General features: G+C 40.0%; 1 protein-coding gene across 1 annotated transcript in view; it reads left to right on the forward strand.

Annotated features, from left to right (window-relative positions):
• Positions 1 to 15,638, forward strand: part of ano2b (anoctamin 2b) — a 52,610-nt gene extending 36,972 nt beyond the window's left edge. Inside the window, exons 22-26 of the mRNA XM_034133421.1 lie at positions 1,028 to 1,180; positions 1,933 to 1,985; positions 3,276 to 3,454; positions 11,629 to 11,734; positions 13,039 to 15,638. Coding sequence (XP_033989312.1) covers positions 1,028 to 1,180; positions 1,933 to 1,985; positions 3,276 to 3,454; positions 11,629 to 11,734; positions 13,039 to 13,416 — 869 coding nt within the window. The 3' untranslated portion in view covers positions 13,417 to 15,638. The remainder of the gene's footprint in view (positions 1 to 1,027; positions 1,181 to 1,932; positions 1,986 to 3,275; positions 3,455 to 11,628; positions 11,735 to 13,038) is intronic.
• The last annotated feature ends 6,712 nt before the right edge of the window (positions 15,639 to 22,350 follow it).

Consider the following 22,350-nt stretch of genomic DNA (forward strand, 5'->3'; position numbering starts at 1 on the left):
TCTCTTTTAACAATCTCTGCGACTACTGAGGACCCTTTTCAGATGGCCTTACTCAAAATAGCCTCACTGATATGTGCTTTTAGATAAAAATGGACAAAGAGTCATTTAAGAAACAAACACTGCCGCTGTCTACGAATTCTGCTGCGAGGCAGTTTGGCAGATAAGGAAACATTTTGTAATGTTTGCAGAAGTAGACATCCATGATACTATGATGTGAACCTCACACGCATCAGATTTTTGTCTGCATTAAACTGCAGTCAAACACATGAATGAAGTCTTTATTAAATCTGTGCCCTGCGGTACAAAATATATCATTCGTTATCTTTATGTCCATCATAAAGAGATGTCAATTCTAGCAATGGAATTTTCTATGAGTAATGTGGCGCTAGTGTCTATGAGGACTCCAGCAGCTATGGGATGATGAGAAACAATGGGCCTTTTGCGGGACGCAACATAAGAAAATATTTCCTCTTATTTGAGTTTGTATCCACAATGTGTTCCTCAACACTCATTAATTTGCGAGAGAGATATTTGCGAGTTGCATAAGAACTGGTAAGATAGCAGGGTTTCCCACATAGACTTTACTTGGGCGGGCCGACCAGGTAGGCTATATTAACGGCCGCCAAAGTATAATTCGCGAGCCATTTAGGTCGATTTTTTTTATCCGTCCGCAAGCACGACGGCATCTGCGATCCCTCGCTCTACCCCTCGCTATCGCGTGAAGGGTCTGCTTTATGCGCTCTGCACAGTAACCCCGCTGCGAGGCTCTGGCGAACAGTTCATGAGCGTGCTCACTAGCGCACCACCCCCTATATATCTGAGACCTATAATATATTGATGAAAAACAGTATAATAGGGGACCTTTAAATTCCCCTAAACCAATGCTGGCACCACACCTTGTTAAATATAAAACTTGTATACTGTATATGACAGGCTTATTGTACATCCACTCGGACTAAATACCTAAAATGACCTCATCAGTGGATGTTTATAACATGTTTGATGACTGTGTCTCTCTTTTCTCCAGTCATCCAGTTTGGTTTCGTCTCTCTGTTCGTGGCTTCGTTCCCTCTCGCTCCGCTCTTTGCTCTACTGAACAACGTCATCGAGATCCGACTGGATGCCAAGAAATTTGTTACGGAGCTACGCAGGCCGGTTGCCGTACGTGCTAAAGACATCGGTGAGTGCTGTGACACATGTAACCTTCTCATAAATACTGTAAGTCTCCCTCATATATAGAGTTCACATAGAGATAGAGTACATATGCTTCTGCAGATACTGACAGCTGATCTAATCTCCAGCCCAATTGTTTTATTTGTCCAGTTGTAGTGAAATTCCTTGCATTTTAGAAGTCTGCAGAACTAATAACATTCCCATCCACCTCATCTGTACTGTGTGTTGAGTGCTAATATGAAAATATGAGCTTTCTAATGCGGTAAGAACAATGCGGTGAACAAGGTAAACATATACCTGCTTAACATCAGCTGGCATTTTAGCATGTTAGCATTACAACTAGTTTGCTGTGGACACTTACCCTAAAAAGAGATCTGCAGAAACGTGTGCCAATAAAACACCATCGAATGACGTTCTATGCACTGAACAAAGCTGTCTTAATCACAATGTATTTTAAGATATATAATGGAGGCAGCAATTGATTTAAACTAACAGCAATCTAATGAACAGATACACTGGAGAATGATATTAGTTATGTAAACAGGAAGTGAAATATTAAGTGCATGCTTCATGTAGAGTTTGAAAACTAAACTTTAAAAAAAAAACGAAACTTTTAAACTAAATTAAGTTTGATTGGATTGCTTTCAGAAACCCATGTTGCAACTGCACTTATACAGATCTGTGTGTTTTACCGCTTCTACTTCTTATCTCTCGAACCTCTCTCTCTGTCTCTCTCTTTTATTTATTTTTATTCTATAGGCATATGGTACAACATACTGAGTGGAATGGGAAAATTCTCAGTCATTATAAATGTAAGTATTAATGCAATGTAATGCATTCTATATCTGCTCGTTGAATTAGTGATGCAGACAGATATATATCTACAGGAAATGCATCAACGCAGGTTCATAATGTGACTGTTTATGGTCCCCCATAAGGCCGCTCTCTAGCAGCCTCTCTGTGCAGTTTAAATTGAGTCACCACGTCAGATTTAGGTGGAAGTCCAAGGATTAACTTTACATCACAAAGCCAGTTATAGTCATGAGGGGGGTTACTCAGCATTAATGTATTCTGTGGAATAAATTATTCTGTGTCTCATTGAGTTATGGTTAGCTACGATTGTTATACCATGACTAGGCAAAATGTTCCTGAGAAGTACTTTCAATAATAAAAAAAAACTTTCTTTTATAAGTACAAATAAGTGAGTTTTAATATTTCAAGTAAATGTACAACCTGTAAATGATTTCAAATGATCTAGACTTTTTTAGATTAACTTTGTTGTACTTTTTCTAAGTTGCTTTAGTTAACCAAACTGGATTTTGAAGAGCTTTTAAGTAGCTTCCACAACATTGGCTTTGGTATATTTAACATTTTCTTCGTAAAAGAAAAATATGTCTACATTTCAATGCCATTACATAATACTGAAGTGCCTTTATTCAGTATTAATGGAAGAAAGCTCAGTTTACTCTCAGGCATCACACTCATTGGTAAACAAAGATTGCATAACACAACAGTGCCGTGCCACCGACCTCAGACTTCTCTGCAGGAATATATTTCGACTCGTTATCCGGCTTTCTTCAGGTTTGCTGCGTGTGAGCATTGTACATACTTGCTAACACTAAATTATCCATGGCTGACTATGATAGCAGTAGATATTAAATAAGAGATTAAACGCTTGTTTGCTCTGAAATATTCTTCTTCTTCTTGACCTTGTCAACATGTTTGTGCACTCAGGAAAGTCCTGCTAGAGATTTGTCTTTGGCTAGCGAGCTAAATCCTATTCAGTTTACTTTTAATACCAAAGAGATTTCTGTAGGATTTGAGAAGCAAGCAGCTGGACCTTTTATTTATTCTAGAGCTATAGGGCATTGGACACATATACAAAAACCTAAGCTGCCTCAAGAGCTTCAAGGCGATGGAAAACCGGGAGCAGAATTCCGTATGTATGTCGTAACAGTTCTACAGACCTAATCTCAGAATGTAAAGAGAACTAGACTTTAAAACATCTGAAAATAACTGAAAATCACTTGCTGCAGATGCACATGTTTTGCTGGATGTAAAGTGTTATGTCATATATCTTTTCCTTATCTTTCTCTCTGCAGGCCTTTGTGATCTCCTTCACGTCAGACTTCATCCCTCGGCTGGTTTACCAGTACATGTTCAGTGAGACCGGCACCATGCACGGCTTCATCGACCACACGCTCTCCTACTTCAACGTGTCAAATTTTAAACACGGCACGGCACCGCAGAACATAGAGCAAGCCGACATCACCGTCTGCCGGTAAAAACACACACAAAGACACACAAACATGTGGATTTGTTTCCTTTTGCTGCCATTGATCTAATTGTACGTTCTAGGAAACAGTTAAGCCAATTCATCTATATTTAGAGATCTATCAGAGAAATTAAGTTTGGGGTATTTTGTAAGTGGATCAAACCAATCTGTCATAGACCTTAACAAATCAATAACCCTTCAGTATCAACAACCAACAGCTGCTAATATAGAGGCTTATTTCAAGGCTAATATCCATTCAATCGGACAGAAAGATGTCTCTGTTTCCTTCTGGGTTCATGGAGTCTATCTCGATGTAAGATACCAAGACGCTTAAAGGGAGTTTACGGCAAATGTAGCCATCAGCATTCAATACGTACAATAACATATCATCTGCATAGAGCATCATATTCATTGAGGTGTAAATAAAGTCGAGATGATGCATTTTATGAGTATTCTTCAGTGATAGGACACTTTTAGGAACCATAATTAAATGACCACAGGTGATAAAATTGTCGATGGCCAACAGACTTTTCCCTTATCTAGCTAATAAACTGCATCAGTCTGAGTTTTACGGGGCGGGGTGATGATTTTTCACATTTAGAAATACAGTGCACTATTGTCTCATCTCCATCTTTCACTCATGCCAGTGGCAAGCATCGCTTTCATAACATCAATATAAGGCGTGGAAGAAAAGGTCATGGATGCCGGCGCCCACAGACTGAGGTCCGTCTGCTGTTACATAAGACAGCTAATCATTACATTGCAAGAATACAGTCTTTGTGCCAAAGTGGTGTGGTACGTCACGCCCAAGAACGGCCACATACTGGATGCCGTTGAACGCCTATAGGCATGAATGCGGCTGGAGGATGTTCAAAGAAGGCTGTGAGTGTCTGCAGTGTGTGTAGGGCTCAATAGTGTGTGTGCAGATGGTGATTTAGCTGATTAAGCCTAATGACTGAACTAATGTAATTTAAAGTATTTTAGATGCTACAGACAACTCTTTTTTTCTTTTTGACTCAGTTCATTTAAGGAACTCCTGGATGAATGAATAAATGGAGAGAAGAGAGAAGCTTTCATTAAAAGGAAGATGGGATAGCAAGAGTGGAAAGATGTAGATATATAAGAGAGGAAAGGATGAGTAGAGGCACTGTAGTCGGATGGATGGTGTGACAGAGGCCAACCACAAAGGTATTAAATCTTTAATTACATTCAAAAACGGGGATGTGAGGAAGTAAAAGGCATTTTTACTGCGTCAGTGGGCAGAGCATCACTAGATGATGGCTATTTAAAAATGTGGGTAAACTATAAAATGTCAGCGATGTTTCAGAATATTTCCATAAAATAATTATCTTAAAAGGCCTAATGAAATACAGCTAAATCAATTATACAATTACTTAGATATATTACTGATACACTTCATCACTATGACAGTAATAACTAGGACTCAGCAGCCTCTGGTATTTTAGCAACGTGATACTGAATAAGTGTAAATGTGAATAAACCGTTATATAACACCTGGTGTGTTATCCCCTGCTGTCTACCTCCTTTAAAAAAACAAAAAACATTTAGTCTATTGAATAAAACACTACACAGCTGGACACACTTTATCCCTTTTCCTTTGCTGAGCTCACTTGTTCACTCTTTAAAAGGACATAAGGAAAGAGAAAACATCATGGATTGTTCTTGCTTTTTAAGAGTTTTACCTTGTTTTCCTCACAGCATATGGACTGATTTTAGTGGTCTCACTGTGCTATAAAAGGGAAAATAAAAATAGTTGTTCCAGGTCCCTGCCCCTGCTATTGTTTATTAGTCCCGGCAGTCATGTGGGAGACCTTCCTGTATTTTCTCTCTGTACTCCTGACATCTGACGGCAGTTAGCCTTCAATCAAATTGTACTTAGCCTGTGATTCACAGGAAAAAAAGAACAAAGACAAAAACATAAACTCAAGGTCAATAAAAACAAGGGACAGGAAGTATTCAATCATGTCTTCTCATGTGTTCCAGGAAAACATGATACAAGTATCGGGAAAGCAGCACTCTTTAGCTTCCACCTGCTTAACATCAAGACAGTGCTTGGTCCCTGAGCTGACAGGAAGTGGGCTGCAGTTAAACTTGTATCACCTGGAAGTCAAGTGATAGCCAAGGAATAAAGTCATGGATTATAACGTAATTTCTCTCTTTCATTCCTGCAGTTGAGATGTCATGATGATCAAGATTCCTCATGGTCCTAAACTGTGTATCCAATCAGTTTTATTCAGTTTTACTGCACATGGAGACCACACATATTTAAGAGTAAAGCAGCTATGGTTACTTTATTGATCCCTCCTGACTATGAAGTCCAACATAAGGCTATTGTAAGTTTAATTTTGTCAAATTTGAACTCTGAAATTAAAGGGGACCTATCATGCAAAATGCACTTTTGTACGTCTTTTATACATGAATATGTGTCCCCGGTGTTCCAGGGAACTCACCAAGTGTCAGAAAACACAACCCTCTCTATTGTCCTCCATACCCAAATCTCTAAAAAAGGGGCTGCAACGGATCTGATAAAAACTGATCCAGATTTGAACACTGTCCTGACGTCAGGACAGTGGCGCTACGGCTATTGGGCCAACTCCACCAATCAGGAAGAGACAGCCACGGCCATTGCCGTTCGAAAGCGCTGGAGACGCTGTAGTACATATGCCAGGCCTGTAGATGGTGCTGTTCTCACAGAATCAGCCCTTGCAAAAACAGAGCTAAAAAATGTCAAATTGAGCAAAATGAGGCATGGCTAAAATGCATGATCTGTTTGGTATTTTGAAAAAAAAAAAGTATAAATATGCCTTATATAGGTATGGTCCTACACTATATTATTCAAATATAGCATGATAGGTCCACTTTAAATTAGTTTGTTACTTGACTGCGACCTTAATCTGTCAAAGACCAATCTGGTACATGATGGATTGAACATGTGTTCTTCTCTTGTTTCTGTATGTCTGTATTTTGCCAAGTAATAAATTGAAGAGGGATGGAAGTGGTTTGGGTAAAGGTTAGCAGAATGCCAGGCCTGATGTCACTATTCTCCTCGGGGACAGGGAAACAAGAAGAAAAACAGAAAGGAGACAAAGCACATATTAAGAAAGAAACGAAAGATACTTTTGTTTCTGTGTGACCGGAGTTAGCAGTAGTGGAATGTAACAAAGTACACAAACTCAAGTATTGAATTTAAGTATTATTTTTACATATTTTACTTGAGTATTTCCATTTAATGCAACATGTACTTTTACTCCACTTCATTTTGGAGGCAAGTTTTGTGCTTTTTATTCCATTACATGTATTAAGCACTCGAAGTTACTGGCTACTTTGTACATATGAAAACACATGATTTCATTTTTAATATAGACAGTAATTTAAAGTTACTAAAATTGGCTCCAGTTTGACAAACTACATGTATTGAATAATATCATTTTATAACACTGTAAAAGAGTACTTTCACTTTTGATAAACAAAGTACTTTTTACTGATAATACCTCTGTACTTCTACTAAAGTAACAGTTTAAATTCAAAATGTATACTTGTATTGGAGGAATTTTAAGAACATAGTGATTCTAGTTTTACTCAATTTAAGGACCTGAGTATTATTCCCACCAGTGTGATTGTGTGTGTGTCAATGTGGGGGAACACACAGGTTTTCAAGTCTCTCACACACTAACTATAATCTCATTATGAAAGAATATTGAGCTGCGCATTATAACCAAACATGGAGCGAGTAGAGGAAGAGGAGAAGCATTTCTTTGATACCATTTTATGTTTGATTCCACCCAGGCAGCTCAGTTAAATGAGTGACAGGAGGGAGGTCTCACAGCTGAGTTCACGTTGGAAGTTGAACTACTACGAAATACTGTAAAACAGAGGGAAAGATGAACAGATCAAAGATCAGAGAGCGGGAGAGAAAGCTGAGTCTCACGGGCAGCATTCCTCACTCATGACTGTATAAGGAGAAGGAATCAGACACCATAAGAGCCTGCTTGCACACGCACGCTCACACACAATGCACACACACATTTCATCCTCTATACTGCTGCTCAAGTGCTGTGAGACACTCATTCATTCATCATCGCTTCACAGCAATTTGTTCGCGTGTGTGTGGGTGTGTTTGAGGGGTGGTTAAATGATTAAAACTTTGATCTGATTCATCGCATTACAATTTTTTAGTGTGATGCGCGTTTCCTGCATTGCTGCTTCAAATTCTTTTTTGAAACATTGTTAATTGGGTTTTTGCAATGTAATACAGTTGATTGACATGTATTGATAGAGTACATCAGAGCATGTACTGTATCAAAAGTAGGAAGACAAATATTAACTCTTCAATACAATAATAAAGCAACATTTGTAATTTTCGAATTATTTAGAACATTTTAAATATTTTATTAAAGGGGCCCTTATATGCTTTTGATTGATTTTGTCCATGAAGACTGCTATAAATATAGCTTGAGTTCCTCATGAGGCTGATCTTTGTCTATGAATGTCTACGATGTCTTCTGTACATTTAGTGGTTGGGAGTATGCATTTTTCTGCTCAAAGATGTTATCTGGACAATAATGGGCTGCTATCGCCTTGATGGGAATGTTATATGTTGAGAGAGACATCCCACAGAGAAAGGCTGACTTTTAAATGAGCTGTTGTGAAAATGGAGCCCAGAAGTAACATAAAGACTCAATCCCCCCCTCGCACTCCAGAATCACCCCCTGACCCTTACTGCACACTCGTGCCTTCAAGAAATATTTCAATGTAATGGCATGAATAACGTTTTTAACAGACCATCATTTCTGGAAGCATGGCAGATTGAAGAGCCATCCTTGATTGTTGAGTTGAGAGTTCTTGCCTCTCAGTTAAACGTTTTAAGGAAGTGAGGTGGCCTAGTACAGTCGGTTTTTATTTTATTTTTCATCAATTTGAAAACGCGTCACTTCATTTTGAAGCAGAACTGTCTCGACCTCTGCCAACTGTTGCTTTGATGAAGGGATGATTTAGATTCAAACCGGTTGTGTTTTTATTTTTCCATATGTAAATGACTGACTGCCTCCAAATAGTTATATTTTAAACAAAGAGCATAAAGGGTTACCACCTGTAGAAGGTCAGGATGCTCTCTATGGTGCACCTGTAGAAGTTGCAGAGTATCCTGGAGTCCATGTTGAACCTCCTTTTTCATTTTCATTTAATCGTTTATTTGACGAGGGACAGTGCACATTGATGAACATTTAAAACAAATAATGCTTTAAAAACGTAAACATGCCGGATTTTAGCTTTGAGCTAGTTTCCATCCGTAGTCCCTCACATACAACATTTAAGAACATGACATTTATATACATAGCAAAATAAATACATGATATGCAGAAAGAGCATGAGCAGCATACAAGCATTTACCACATGGCAGTACAATGTAGCAGCTACGACATATAAAGTGCAGGAGAAGATAAAAGGGCTAGATCAAGTGCAAGAGGAGATGCCCCTGTATTGAAGTGCATTTAGCGGTGATTGCACGTTTGTTTGTTTCTCAACCATTCTTTTAGTTGACCTTTAAAACTGTTCAAAGTGGGACAATCCCGTAACTCAGTTGGGAGGCTATTCCACAAAGAGCTGCCCTTAATTGATAGAACATTTTGACAGAAAGTGGTCCGTCTGCGGTGGACTTCACAGTCTCCTCTGGTTTCTGACCTAGTGCAGCGTCCAGTGTGTTTTTTGTGGATTAATTCTCCTAAGGGAGGGGGGGCCAGTCCATGTAAACATTTATAAATAAAACACATACTTTTAAAAGACTTAAAATTGTCAAAACTCAAGAAATTGTGTTTTTCAAGGATGGTACAGTGGTGGTATGAATAAGGCTTTCTGTCAAACACCTGGATAGCTCTCTTGTACAGCTGTTCTATTGGTTTCAGGTTTGTGGCACAAGCAAACGACCAGTTTGTAAAACAGTATTCAATGTGGGATAGAATCATACAGTGGAGGTATGACTTTGCAGCATTGACAGTTAAGAAAGGTCTAATTTGTTTAACATTCTGCAAGTTGAATTTAACGGTATTGGATACTTTCTTGATATGTTTCTTAAAAGTCAAGTTCGAGTCCAGTATGACTCCAAGATACTTGAAGTGGGGGACTAGTTCTAATTCTGCTCCGTTTAAAAACACATTGGATCCTTCGATTTTGACTGGTCGTTTACTGAACATCATGCATACTGTTTTTTTTGCATTTAACTGTAAGCAAATGTTGTTCAGCCAGTGTTGAACCTTGTCCAAATTATTTGAGAGACAGGATGTGATTATTTCAGTATTTTTCCCGTGTACAAAGATGACCGCATCATCGGCATACATTTGTACATTCAAATCAGGACATACATTAGGCAAGTCATTAATATACAGAGAAAACAGTAATGGTCCAAGAATGGAACCTTGTGGAACCCCAACAGGGTTCACAAGGTAGGGGGATTTGGCTCCGTTGACCAAAACACACTGTTTTCTGTTTGATAAGTAAGATTTAACCCACTGTATTGAATCTGCCGAACAATTGAAATACGTCAGCTTTGTTCCTCAGCCTGCGGAGGAAGAAGAGCTAGTGTCGAGCTGTTTTGGTGTAATTCCATGTCACGTCCTCAGTGATGTGAACCCATGCGAATCATAAGCTGCTGTCTTTCCACCATAGTCTTGTTGATAGTCTCTCTTTTGCTTCCTGTTACCCACAAGCATAATCTTAGCTTTGCTGAAACAGTTGTGTAGAAATAAATTGGCAAAATAAAGTCAGATCGACCAAAAACAAATGCAAAACATGTATTGCAAGAAAAAATGGCATTGTTTTTTTCCCAATTGCGTGTAGACCTACCTTGCAGTTTCATCATGCTCTTTATTTTCTCCCGATGTGTTAGTCTCTACTCAGGCCAGTTGCAGCAACACACAGAGCAGCAGCACTGCAGCCCGTTTGTCCGACTGCCACAGGCAACATTAAAACGCCATGTTTTGGTTTGAATGGCCTCTAACAGTCTGTTAGTGACAGCCCTGCACCAACCAGCAGTGTGATCTCAGGAAGTCCCTCAGCACCATGACAGTCACACAGGAGTCAGCTGGCTTGGGACACACTATAAAAGCAGCCAGCCACAGACAAAAGGAACATTTTACTTTTAATGATGTTAAGAGAAATCTGGCGGGGGGGGGGGGGGGTTTTGGAGACAAAAAAGCACCAACATGTGATCGTATCTATAGGATGACCCAATTTAATAATTGGACAAACCCAAAGACTGGCTCCAGACTGTTTTATTTTCTTATTTGTGATCAATCCTTTACCTCCTCAAGCCTCTACTAAAATGTGGACCTCGTGTCTGTGTGTGTGTGTGTGTTTTGTCTTCAGTATTATTAACCAAGCACATCTTCTTGTCTGTTTTTGATTATCTTTTGTCACGCTTGTTATTATCCTTCTTGTTAATTCTCTTTCTTTCTTTCTTTCTTTCTTTCTATGTCGTCAACATGGTTCGACTTTTTTTAGCTCTTTGTTTCTGCACAACAAAGAATGTTTACTACAAAGAAAACAAAGGAAAATAATCTGGATAAAGTTTATTGCCCTTCTAAGGGAGCTACATAGTGGGTCGGAGGAGTAGGATGTTTAAAAAGGGTACAGGTCTCAGGTGAAGATAAATCGAGTTTAACTCACAGGTTGAAAGCGGGTGAAGTCATTCAAACTGCCATGCTTGTTTTATCTGTTGACTTAGTGTCTTTCTGTGGCTTTACTCTCCGTATTTTAAGCCTTTTGTGTTATATAGGTTTTTGTGCATGTAAATGATCCGTAAAAGGCTAAACTTCCAAAGTTCAAAAGTTTCTCTCCCACACTCCCCCCCCTGCCTGAAACGCCTCCATTGGACACTCGTGCTTCTATTTGTTAGCAGAGCAGACTGGGCTCTAGTTTCAGACAGAGGGTAAAAAGAGGTCCTGTAGAACTAGAAATAAAGCACTTTTCAAACATTAAAGCATGTAAACATGTCACAGTAGAGGCACAAGATACAAATAGGAACCTGAAAATGATCATTATAGGGCCCCTTTAAGAATGCTACTGTTTATACTAGTACAATAACTATAAATGGGTCGTTTGTTCTTTATTTTTACCCAGTCAACCACTCTAAACTGAATGCTATACATGTGTGTGTTTTGTCCCAGGTACAAAGACTACAGGGAACCCCCCTGGTCTCCAGACGCGTACACCTTCTCCAAACAGTACTGGTGTGTCCTGGCTGCAAGACTGGCTTTTGTCATATTGTTCCAGGTATGTGCTCAGAAACAACATGAAGAGAATAGCAAACTAATTACAAATGGGAAGACGAATATCAGTCAGACGAAGCAGACCTCCACCAAAACCATTGCTTAATTCAGGTGCTCCTCTGATGATGCCGTTTCCAGAGTTGCGAATTCGTTCTTCCAACATGATTGTGTTCATTAGCGTTTATTCATTATGTGAGAACAACATGGATGCTACAAGGAAGACGTGTTGGATCTTGCTTCTCTGAGCGTTTAAACATCACGTTGATAGCTGTTCCAGAGTGGAGGGGCGTTCACGTGGATCATCCCAGACGGAATATCATTTTCATTTTCTCCACTACTCCAAAACCATAGGCATGCAAAACAAATGCCTTATCATAATATTTGAATCTGCACCTAAACCAATGGATTATTCCTTGGCCCGAGCTTAACCCTTCCACCAAGTCCCTTGAAAATCAGGCCAGTAGTTTTTCTCTAATGCTGCAGACAGACAAGCAGACAACCTTTTTGAAGGTTATAATTAGTAAGACACATAAACATGTTAGATCACCTATTACTCTGCACACACACTTCTGCAGTAAAATGGAACAGATTTGTTCTATAAAAAAAGCATATAAATAAATGTATAAGGCCAGGTGGATCATAGAGTGCTCTCATCCTGATGGGGAATGTTACCATATGCATCAGTCATTCAGCAAGCAGCTCATTTGATAAACATCCGTCTGTCCGCCGGCACGCCTCACTTACATATGGATGCCAGATGTCCTTCGACAACTAAGCTGTGGGAGTTTACCTCCAATACTGCTGCAGATAAGTGTCAGCCGTGAACAAAGTTTGGGGAAACACCTTTAAAACCCTGCTCGCCAACACGGTCAGCAGCAGTGTTGTGTTGGGGTACACGAAGCAGGCGATTTCGCCAATTTGTATCCAAATGCTTGCTTGTCAACCAGCACCTTTTGCATAAAATCACATGACACTGCTCGTCATAACTGCAGAACTTGCCTGTGAATCATCACGTGATATTTCTCTTTACTTTCACAGCTACATTGCAAAGACTTAGCGCTTATTCAGCCTACTTTATATGGTGCCAGGTTAAAAAACATGTCTCCAGATGTAGCCTTCAGCGTACCTTACCAAATCCATGTGATGATGATACATTTAACACCCCCCCTAATCCTTCCCTAACACGCAAATTATACAAACTGTAGTTCCTAAACTTGACCTACAATGTCCTATCCACATGCTTCATACACTATAAAGATATTGTGTTGAAAACCCTTTTGAGATCCTAAATCTTCCTCCTTCCTTCAGAATCTGGTGATGTTCCTCAGCCTCGTAGTGGCCTGGGGGATCCCTGACGTTCCCAAAACTATCGTGGAGCAGTTCAAACGGGAGAAGAAGCTCCTGGTCGATGTTTTCCTACGGGAAGAAAAGGAGAAATTCCAGCTCATCCAGAGCCTCTTCTCCAAGGATGCCACCCACCAGCTGAGCACCAACCCCCTCAGCCCGGGCCAGGTCCTGCCCCTCCTGGGCCGTTACAGTACTCTCCCCCCAGGACCCACACAGGGCTCAGGAGACGGAGGGGGGCCGAGGGCCAGGTGCAGGGCCGCCAGCTTCAGCCAGTTCACCAGGAACATTCCTCCGTCTCCCAAGAATGAAAATGAGAATTCAAGACACACGGCAGTTTGACGAGTAACACACACATCCGTAGGGGTGCTGCAACTTGGACTGGATGACATGTTGCTCAATGGATGTCTGTGTCTTTGTCTTTTCTGTCCTGTTGTGTCTGAGACAGTAGTGCTGGGATTTAAAATAACCACGTCCCATTGGTCTCAGTGTGGTTCCACACTGATGTGTCTGTGTTGTTCCTACCCGACTGTTCATCTGATAAAGTGATATCATTTTTACATTTTGGTAAAAAAAACATGATTTAGCAAGGCACTCTTGCTTCATAGCGTAGATAAGCAATAATGACAGTGTTAGGCTGAACAATCAAATAATACATAAGCTGGCAGATGAGATCAAGGAAGAACTCATGGACAGATTCAGGGATGGACACAGGCTAATTTCTAGGAACTTTCCTGCTTCATGTGCTCCTTAAGTGTTTCTTTCATCAGAATTTGTAGCAGCTGCAACATTCCACATTTCCTGTTCTTTTAAATACATGGTACTCATACATGGTACTGAAAGCACACAGGAGCCTCCGAAGAGAGCAAGTCTTCTTCTGTGTTCCAGTGGATTTGTTCTTCATGGACTTCAAGAATCCCCTTGGATCATTTTCAAACGTTACTAGGGTTGTAGTGTTAGTCAGCTGCTGGTCATTTTTTCTCTACATTCTGCTCTACGGATGCCAATGTGGCACCCTGTTGCATGCCACTCCTAGATCATAGACATTACACATTACATGTCATTTTGTTAGGCGCTTTTATCCAAAGCGACTTACATACATTCAGTACTGTGGACAATCCCCACAGGAGCAATTTGGGGTGAAGTGTCTTGCCCAGGGACACAACGACATGCTGACTGCAGTGGGACTCAAACTTGCTACCCCCTGATTCGAAGTCCATCACACTATCCACTGAGCCACAGTCCAAGAAATAGATTATCTGTGAAGCATTTTTTTCCCCCAGCCATATGCACTTGTCTAGACTGAGTACAAAATGACAAACTGTGAATGGCGAGAAATGATTTTTTTAATTAACAATCCTTCTTTCAAAATGTCAGACTGTATACTCATGCAGGTAAGTAAAACATGTGGGTTTCTACTGCCCAAATAGACAAGTTGCGTCCCTCATAAAATAACTTGTGAGCCATCCATTTCTTCTTATTAGCATTTTAACTCAAGTAGCTTTTGCATGTTAGGTCAAACTAATATTCAAATCCTCCTCACCTTTTGTGCAAGGAAATATAAGCTATAACGATACAGCAGCTAACGTTTGTCTGTCTTCTGCTAGTGGATTGGACGATAGAGGATAGCGTTACTTATTGTAACATTAATACAAGACATTCACCCCTGTTTTTTTCAACAAGCACACACAGTAGTTATTACTTATTAACATATTGCTCTTAACACTGATGGGACTAAATCATGAATAACAATGGCAGCCCAGAGGCTTAATCTTCTGTGTGTTTGTTGGAATTAAAGGGATATTACAAAGCATTTTTAGTGCCTACACTAAATATAATGTCGCTTAATTTACCAGTATTGGCGGTGAAATGGTATAAAAGGTATTATTATTTGATTACCAACCGTGTATTGATAGAAGTAACATTCTATGATAGTGTTTTTACACTGTTGCTGCTGCTGTGTTTTAATATCTTGGTTTTAGTTTTAATCTTATGATTTTTAATCGTATAAATCTTTATAACGTGTTGTTTTCTATATATTTTTATTCAAGCAGCTTTTAACTGATTTAATTAATGTTTCAATAGAGTCCATAGCCCTAATTAAGTAATCTGTAAAGTGAAGAAATTAGTCAGGAAATGGAATCATACTTTTGAATTTAATAATAATAGTGGGATTTATGCATTCACTTCCACAGATAATACAGGCTTTGCATGTGAAATCCAGCTAAGTCTGAGCGGCCCAACTTCAAATGTCTTTTAAATTAATGTGTGCCATCTTGGAACACCAAATCCAGTTCTTGTTTCAATGTTTAAATGCCGACACGCTGTAAACCCTTAGGACAGTTTCCTTGTAACTTCTCTTGTATTTCCAATACAACACAAATCGCAACATGTGTCTGCCCATTTAGGACTTGTAATGTATTCATAGGGATTTAAGGAAGAAATGTTGTGCCGGATTATGTTCTAGATGAAAGAGAAATGTTTATACTTACCTGATCCTAACCCTTACTCAAAGCTCTTAAATACATGATTGTTACATGGATTATAAAATAATTTTACATGTTGTGTGATCTGTTTGCTTTTATCTCATTGATCAGTTGTTATTTTTGGGGTATTCTGACCAAAAGAATAATCCTCCAAAAAAGATAGACATGCTGAAGGCTGAAGCAGCATATGGTAATGCCACCATTTTGACATCAATATATTCACATGTACGCTAATTAAGTTGCTTATTTATTGGACATAATGGAGAGCCGTTGGGACACAGTTCAAGGGAAACTGGAATACATCTGGATATTCAAGCACTTTGGGAGGAGTGATAAGTGAGGGTAGCGTGGAATATTGGAGTAAATCCTGTTTGTAGTAAGAAGAGGGGCAGATAAATCAATCCAAATAAAGGGAGTGGGAAAGTGTGGGAAATTGTGGAATGTGAAAAAACCTTGGAAGGAAGAGATCAAATTCATAAGGACAACGATTTATAAATAGTAGTGGATCGCCGGAGCTGTTAGATTAACATTAACATGCTTATTGTAGTTGTAAGTGCAATGCCTTGCGGCCTGTGGCACCATGGAGCATATGTGTGGGCTGGTCCTGTATTTTACAGGAAAGGAGTGAGCAGAGGGTAGAGTTGTCGATTCTTGTTCTGTTTTCTGTGACTATTTTCCTCACCATGCTGAACACCCTCTCAGACTTTCAGTTGCGCGCGCTACTAAAGAGACGCGCTGCCATGGAAACCAAACAATGGTGTAGCTGTATTAAAGTCCGAGTGGAAACAGTCGTGAGTAAATCTAATTTTGTCAGAAATCGGGAGAAATGCGGGAGAAATATGACCCCGGGAGGAAAACCGGGAGAGGACAATGAAATCGGGAGTCTCCCGCGAAAATCGCGTTGGCAAGTATGACAGTGGACACATCCATGATTTTGAACAGGTATGTAGTGAATGTCTGCTGATCAAATCACTGAAAAAGTAGTAAATCCTGTTTGTTTTTCACAATTTTAACAGAACTTTTTTGGTAGTGTCTTGGTAAAATGTTCATCTGTTACTTATCTTTTGTCTTTACAACTTCTGGTTTTGTGTATAGGCCTTGCTTAGGGACTACAGATACACTGCATTGTCCATTCTAAAAAATAAATAAATACATGTTACCTAGCTGCCTTTAGATAAGAGTGGAAGAACTGTCCTATATATCTGAGTGTTTTTTAAATCTCAATCAGTAGGGAAATAAAGGTGGATAAACTGTACACAGGAAGTTGTGTTGGCACAAAAGCTATAGCAGACTTAACCTACAGGTGGTAGTGGCTAGACAAGTTAATTATAATCTAGTACTCTTATTATTTTTAGCTTACTAGCCAAACTGCAAATACACCAATGTCCAAAAACCTATGGACTAACTGTCTGAACTAATCTTCTCCTTGCTAACTATATTTCACTCTTTAAATTGCCCCATATATGTTTAGCTTTGAATCAGTACTTGAATATTTTTTCCTTTGTTAGTTTCAAATTAAGACAACTCCATGTGCCACCGGAAACTGCATGAGTCGCCATTTATGGGGCGAAGCCTGCGAGCTAGTTCAGGCAGTCAACTCGAGCACCAATGATACATTAACACGTGACGCACCTCGTCCCTCTTACAACGAACCAAACACATTCTCCTAAACATGCCGCTCTATTTAAGCTGCCAGGTCTTCCTGCCTCTGCCTCGCTATGCTGCTGCTGCCACTGCTGTGTTCACTTGCTATTGCTACGTTCATGTTCCTGCTGCTGTGTTTCATGGTGCTGCTGCTACTTGCCTGCTTATTCACATCGCTGCTGCTCTACACAGTCCTCCATGATATTTTCAGGTTACCTGCTGGTGCTGTCCTTTCCACATGTGTCTCGCTATCTCCGACTCTGGAAGCGAATCATCATCCACGGGGGAAGAAGCCTGCCTCATATCCGAAACATAGGCTAGCTCAGAGCATGGCTCAGACGCCGCTGGAACGAGCCGCAGCTCCCGGAACGACTGGCCGGGTGTCCCGTCCGTCCTCAACCACGAGGAGCCTTTTTCCTTCCGGCCAAGAGAAAGGCCCGAGTTGTATGCCAGCACCGGTATCAGCCCCTCTCATCACAGAGCGTCAATTAACAGGCTCAATGTCTCGGTTATGGCTAGAAAGGATTATATTAATTTAGCATAAAGCAAATTACAATAAGTGCAATCATTCATAAACATACAAACCTGGAACAGCAATGACCCTGCAAGTCTATTAGCTTTCAATAAGCCAAACCATTTTAACTAACATTTTGCATTTAGTTTCAAATAAGCCAAACAGTGATAGATACAGAAATTAGAAGGTTATTTTCACTGTGCAAGGTGGAATGTTCTTTTCTTCCACTCTGCTACCAAAGATGTGTAGACTTTCCACTGTCCTAAAGTCAATGGGGAGCCCGTTCCACCATTTTGGAGCATATAGAAATATGATTTACCCTACCAGGTCCCACTTGCACTCGCGATTGACTGATATAGAGCAAAGTGCACATGATGAGTGTATGGCTTACCATCTCCTGATTGTAGGAAGGGCCTTAGCAACTTTATGGATTCATTTTCCTGACAAGTATGTGTGATCGAGATAAATGTGCTCCACAGATTTCGGTGAAGTCTTGAACTGGACAGGACAGAACTCAATGAATAGTAAGGGCATCCTTTAGTTTCAGCTCTCCAAGAAAAAAGCTGCTGCTGCTCTGCAGAAGATGTATTAACCCACAACTTAGCCAAATCCGGATGTGCAGCAGATTTATTATTTCTATATTCACAAATCCGATTCCTCTGTCTGATCTAACTGTGTGCATTTCCAAAGAGGATTATGTAAGTTAATGCTTGATATAGTCGGGTCATTCGACAAACCCTGCTCTCAGTGACCACATGCATGTAAATATTTGGCCTTTTCAAAGGCTTACAGTAGCTTTAGCATTAGACAGGCAGAACTTAAGCTGATGGCTGTGAAGGCAAACGCAGGCTAATATAAAATGACTGAAAGCTGATGGATAATTTAAGCATCAAGAGTCCCACCGGTTTTCCCCTAACTAGGGTAGACCTGGACAAAACTTGAAAAAGGGAAGGAAAGGATTGAGAGAACAGAAAAAGTTCAGTAATAAATGTATTTATAAAGAGAGGATGGCCAGTACGAGCGAAAATAGCTCTGAAATGCCTTTTAATTTTACATTCACCATTCTAGCCTTGAACTGTGCCAAGAAGCAAACTGCTCTAATGTCTGACTGCAGTAATATTTCAGCTCTGCTAGGAACTGACTAACACCTTGACGCAGGTTTGATTTATAAAAAAAAGTATTTAAAGTGGACCTATCATGCTATATTTGAATAATATATTATAGGGCCATACCTACAGTATATAAAACATGTCTGTGAAGTTTTTTTTCAAAATACCAAACAGATCATGCATTTTAGCCATGCCTCATTTCGCTCTATTTGCTCTTTTCCAGCCCTGTTTTTGCAAGGGCTGATTCTGTGAGAAGTCTTCTTCGCTGCTTTTGTGGCAGACTACAGCGCCACTTACAGGCCTGGCATATGTACTACAGCGTCTCCAGCGCTTTCGAGCGGCAGTGGCCGGCCGTGGCCCAACCCCACATTCCCCTGATAGGTGGAGAGTTGCCCATATAGGCGGAGCTCCCTGTTTCTGACGTCAGAACAATTTCAAATCTGTATCAGCTCCGTTGCAGCCCCGTTTTTAGAGATTTGGGTATGGAGGAAAAGAGAAAGCGTTGTGTTTTCTGACACTTGGTGAGTTCCCTGACACACCGGGGACACATATTCATGTATAAAAGACATACAAAAGTGCATTTTACATGATAGGTCCCCTTTAAGTAAAAGTCAAAATGTCTTCCTTTAATGAATGCACAGCAATCTGAACTGAAAGGCAGATTTAAACATGCTATACAGTAAGACACAATACCAAGCAAGCACACAATGAACCATGTAGATATTGTACAATAAATCTATTCAAAAAAATAGTTTTGATTCTGAACACTGGTTAATTGCGTGCGTGCATTGGTTCCACCTGCCTCTGGCTAATTCCTGGCCTGCCCTGATCTGTCTCAGTATTAATTTACATTCCTACTTTTACTCATTGTACTCTTCCAGTCATACGCACAACCGTTCTGAGAAGTAATATTCCAAATACCACACCCCCTTTGACGTAAATCAGAAATGTCATATCAGGTCAAAACAGAACAGAAATCACTGGAAACAATTCTCCCTTAATATCAAATCCCAATCACATTAAGCTTTCCAGTGAGCTGTTTACATTGTGAGGTGAGCTCCAAGATATAGGTAAATGTAATAAATTCTGAACTAACCCTTAACCAACCGGATTATTACATTGTCTGCAGCAGTGGTTGAATTACGTAACAAGCCGCCAAGCTGCAGCAATAACCTTTGCACAAACAGGTTAATCCCTCGTTTATCAACAGCTGCAGCATGAGCGCAGAGCACAGACAGTTCACCTGTCTGGAGAGTTAGCAGCTGCCGTGTTGCATGCATTGTTGGGACACATGCAGAAACTTTTTCCCTGCAAGACTCCACCACATCCAATAGTTTAGGTTGTCAGCTGTGTGTCTGCTGGTTACTCTGCCGGGGTTTCCACTAGAGCTTTGCAAGCCCGTCTTATGAAGTCAGCAGAAACGTCATAGCTGTGTAGTGTGTGTACAGTCTGTCTGTGAACAAATGCTACATCTCTTCAAGCAAACTCCACACTCTAAAAACAAATGCTTTGGCTCAACAAAGAAAATCAACGCAACAGTTTGCATCAATGTTTATTGAGTTATGACAACTTCTAATGAAATTGTGTTAAACCAACAAACTTATTTGAGTTAGGGGAGAAGGCTTTTCTTCTACAATCAGAGGTGTTTTTAATTACCACTTACTTAATAATTGGTAGCATAAACACACGTTTTTAAGTTGATTACTCCCAAGATCAAGTTGTTCCAACTAGTTTTACCACATTATTTAAAATAAATCTTAAGTTGTATGTACTTAATTACCCTCATTCGGGATACAAGTTTTTAAGTTGATTACTCCAACAATTAAGTTGCTCCAAATATATTGTATTCAATAGTTGTTGTTTTTTAGCTTTTTCATGTTTTTGCCTTTAAAGAAAGAAATTAATGAATTCCACAACAAAAATGTTAGGCAATTCACTTTTTTATTTTGAACTGCAGTAGTTTATTTCAACACATGATATTTCAATCAGGAGAGACTTCATTTTGTTTGAACATTTATTGACACATGTCATATGATGAATGTTAAGTCTTTGGGGATTAGACCCCGATCCTGAAATCGTATATCTAAAGGGGGAAATGCAGCCATGAGCATATAGGGAACCCCCCCAGGGTCTAGACACTGGTGATGATGCTGAAGATCTGAATTTGATGAGGAGATGGGATGAAGAGGAGGTGTGATGAGGCCTTTGGGTTAACTCTCCTGGCACTGGATAAGATGAAAGGAGGTGGATGGGGAGGAGGCGGGCGGCAGCATGAAAACCTGAAATCACAGCTGACTGCAGGAGAGAGGAGAACCATTTTAAAGTTTGGCTGCAGCACAGTGATTGGCTGCTGGAGAATGAGGTGAAATGTAATAGGTTAAAGAGAACGCCTGTGATGAGCTGATTATATGCAGCTGCGGAGTGAATGTATACACCCAGTCAAGGGCGCCGGAAGCGGGGGGGCCAGGGGGCCATTGGCCCCCCCACTTTTCAGCCCTGCCCCACATTTTCGCAGCAGCAAATCCCGTTTCAATAATTCCCCTCTACTCTAAAGTCGCATCTAAAACGCGATCTAATATAGCTGTGTATATTTTGTTATGTTTGATTGTTATATTCAATCTCATTAGCTACAGGCATTTTTTAAGCTTGTAAAGGGAAGATGACAGCTCTCACTCGCCACTCTGCTGTTCCACAGCGCCGCTTCCCCTCCCTCTGCTGAAATTATGAATGTAAGGCGTATAGTAATCATAGATAACACGGCGGGGTCCGTTACAGTTTGTTTTTATCTGATTTAAAATAAACAAAGTCTTGGCTTTCAGAATATTAAACTTGTTTCGGCAAATTCAGATGATAAATACAACTTTGAAGCTTGTAACGGCATAATTACAAGCGGAGAACGGAGTAACTTCAAGTCACTGCAGGCATAACAACCGGTGTTTCTCGTGAGTGTTTTCCCCGGGAAACAAACACAATACACACAAACGCAAAAATACACAAACACACACACTCGCGGGCTTCCCCCAGACCAGTAATCCAAACGAAAATATCTTCCCTTCGTACTATTTGATCATTTGCTCCGCTAATAAGCAATCAGATCGATCCAGAGAAGAGGAAACTTTAAAGGCCTTTTTCTCAAAATGATGACTCTGTAACAGTCATTATATAATGTGACATATTTTGCTTAATATTTGGAGTACAAAAACAATCCTGATATCATTAGAAAGCTATGAATCTCCTCTTTCCAACAGTGTATACAACTCAAAATGTGTCTTCGGGTCAATGCGACTGATTTCGATGGAGCAGGTCACTTTGCATTAGGTAAAATAAAGCAGGCAGACATAACAGGAAGAATATGTACATTTTAACCTAATCAAATAGGACATTGTCACACCATTCAAATGTATCCATGTAAATTACAACCAATAAAAAAGCTTAGATTTGTTTATTTGTTACGTTGTTTACTTTATTTGTTACGTTGTTCTGTGTGTGTCAGCCGTTAACCTAGATAGAAAGAATATATACA

Source organism: Trematomus bernacchii, unplaced genomic scaffold (genome assembly GCF_902827165.1).
Source record: "Trematomus bernacchii unplaced genomic scaffold, fTreBer1.1, whole genome shotgun sequence".
NCBI classification, from domain to species: domain Eukaryota; kingdom Metazoa; phylum Chordata; class Actinopteri; order Perciformes; family Nototheniidae; genus Trematomus; species Trematomus bernacchii.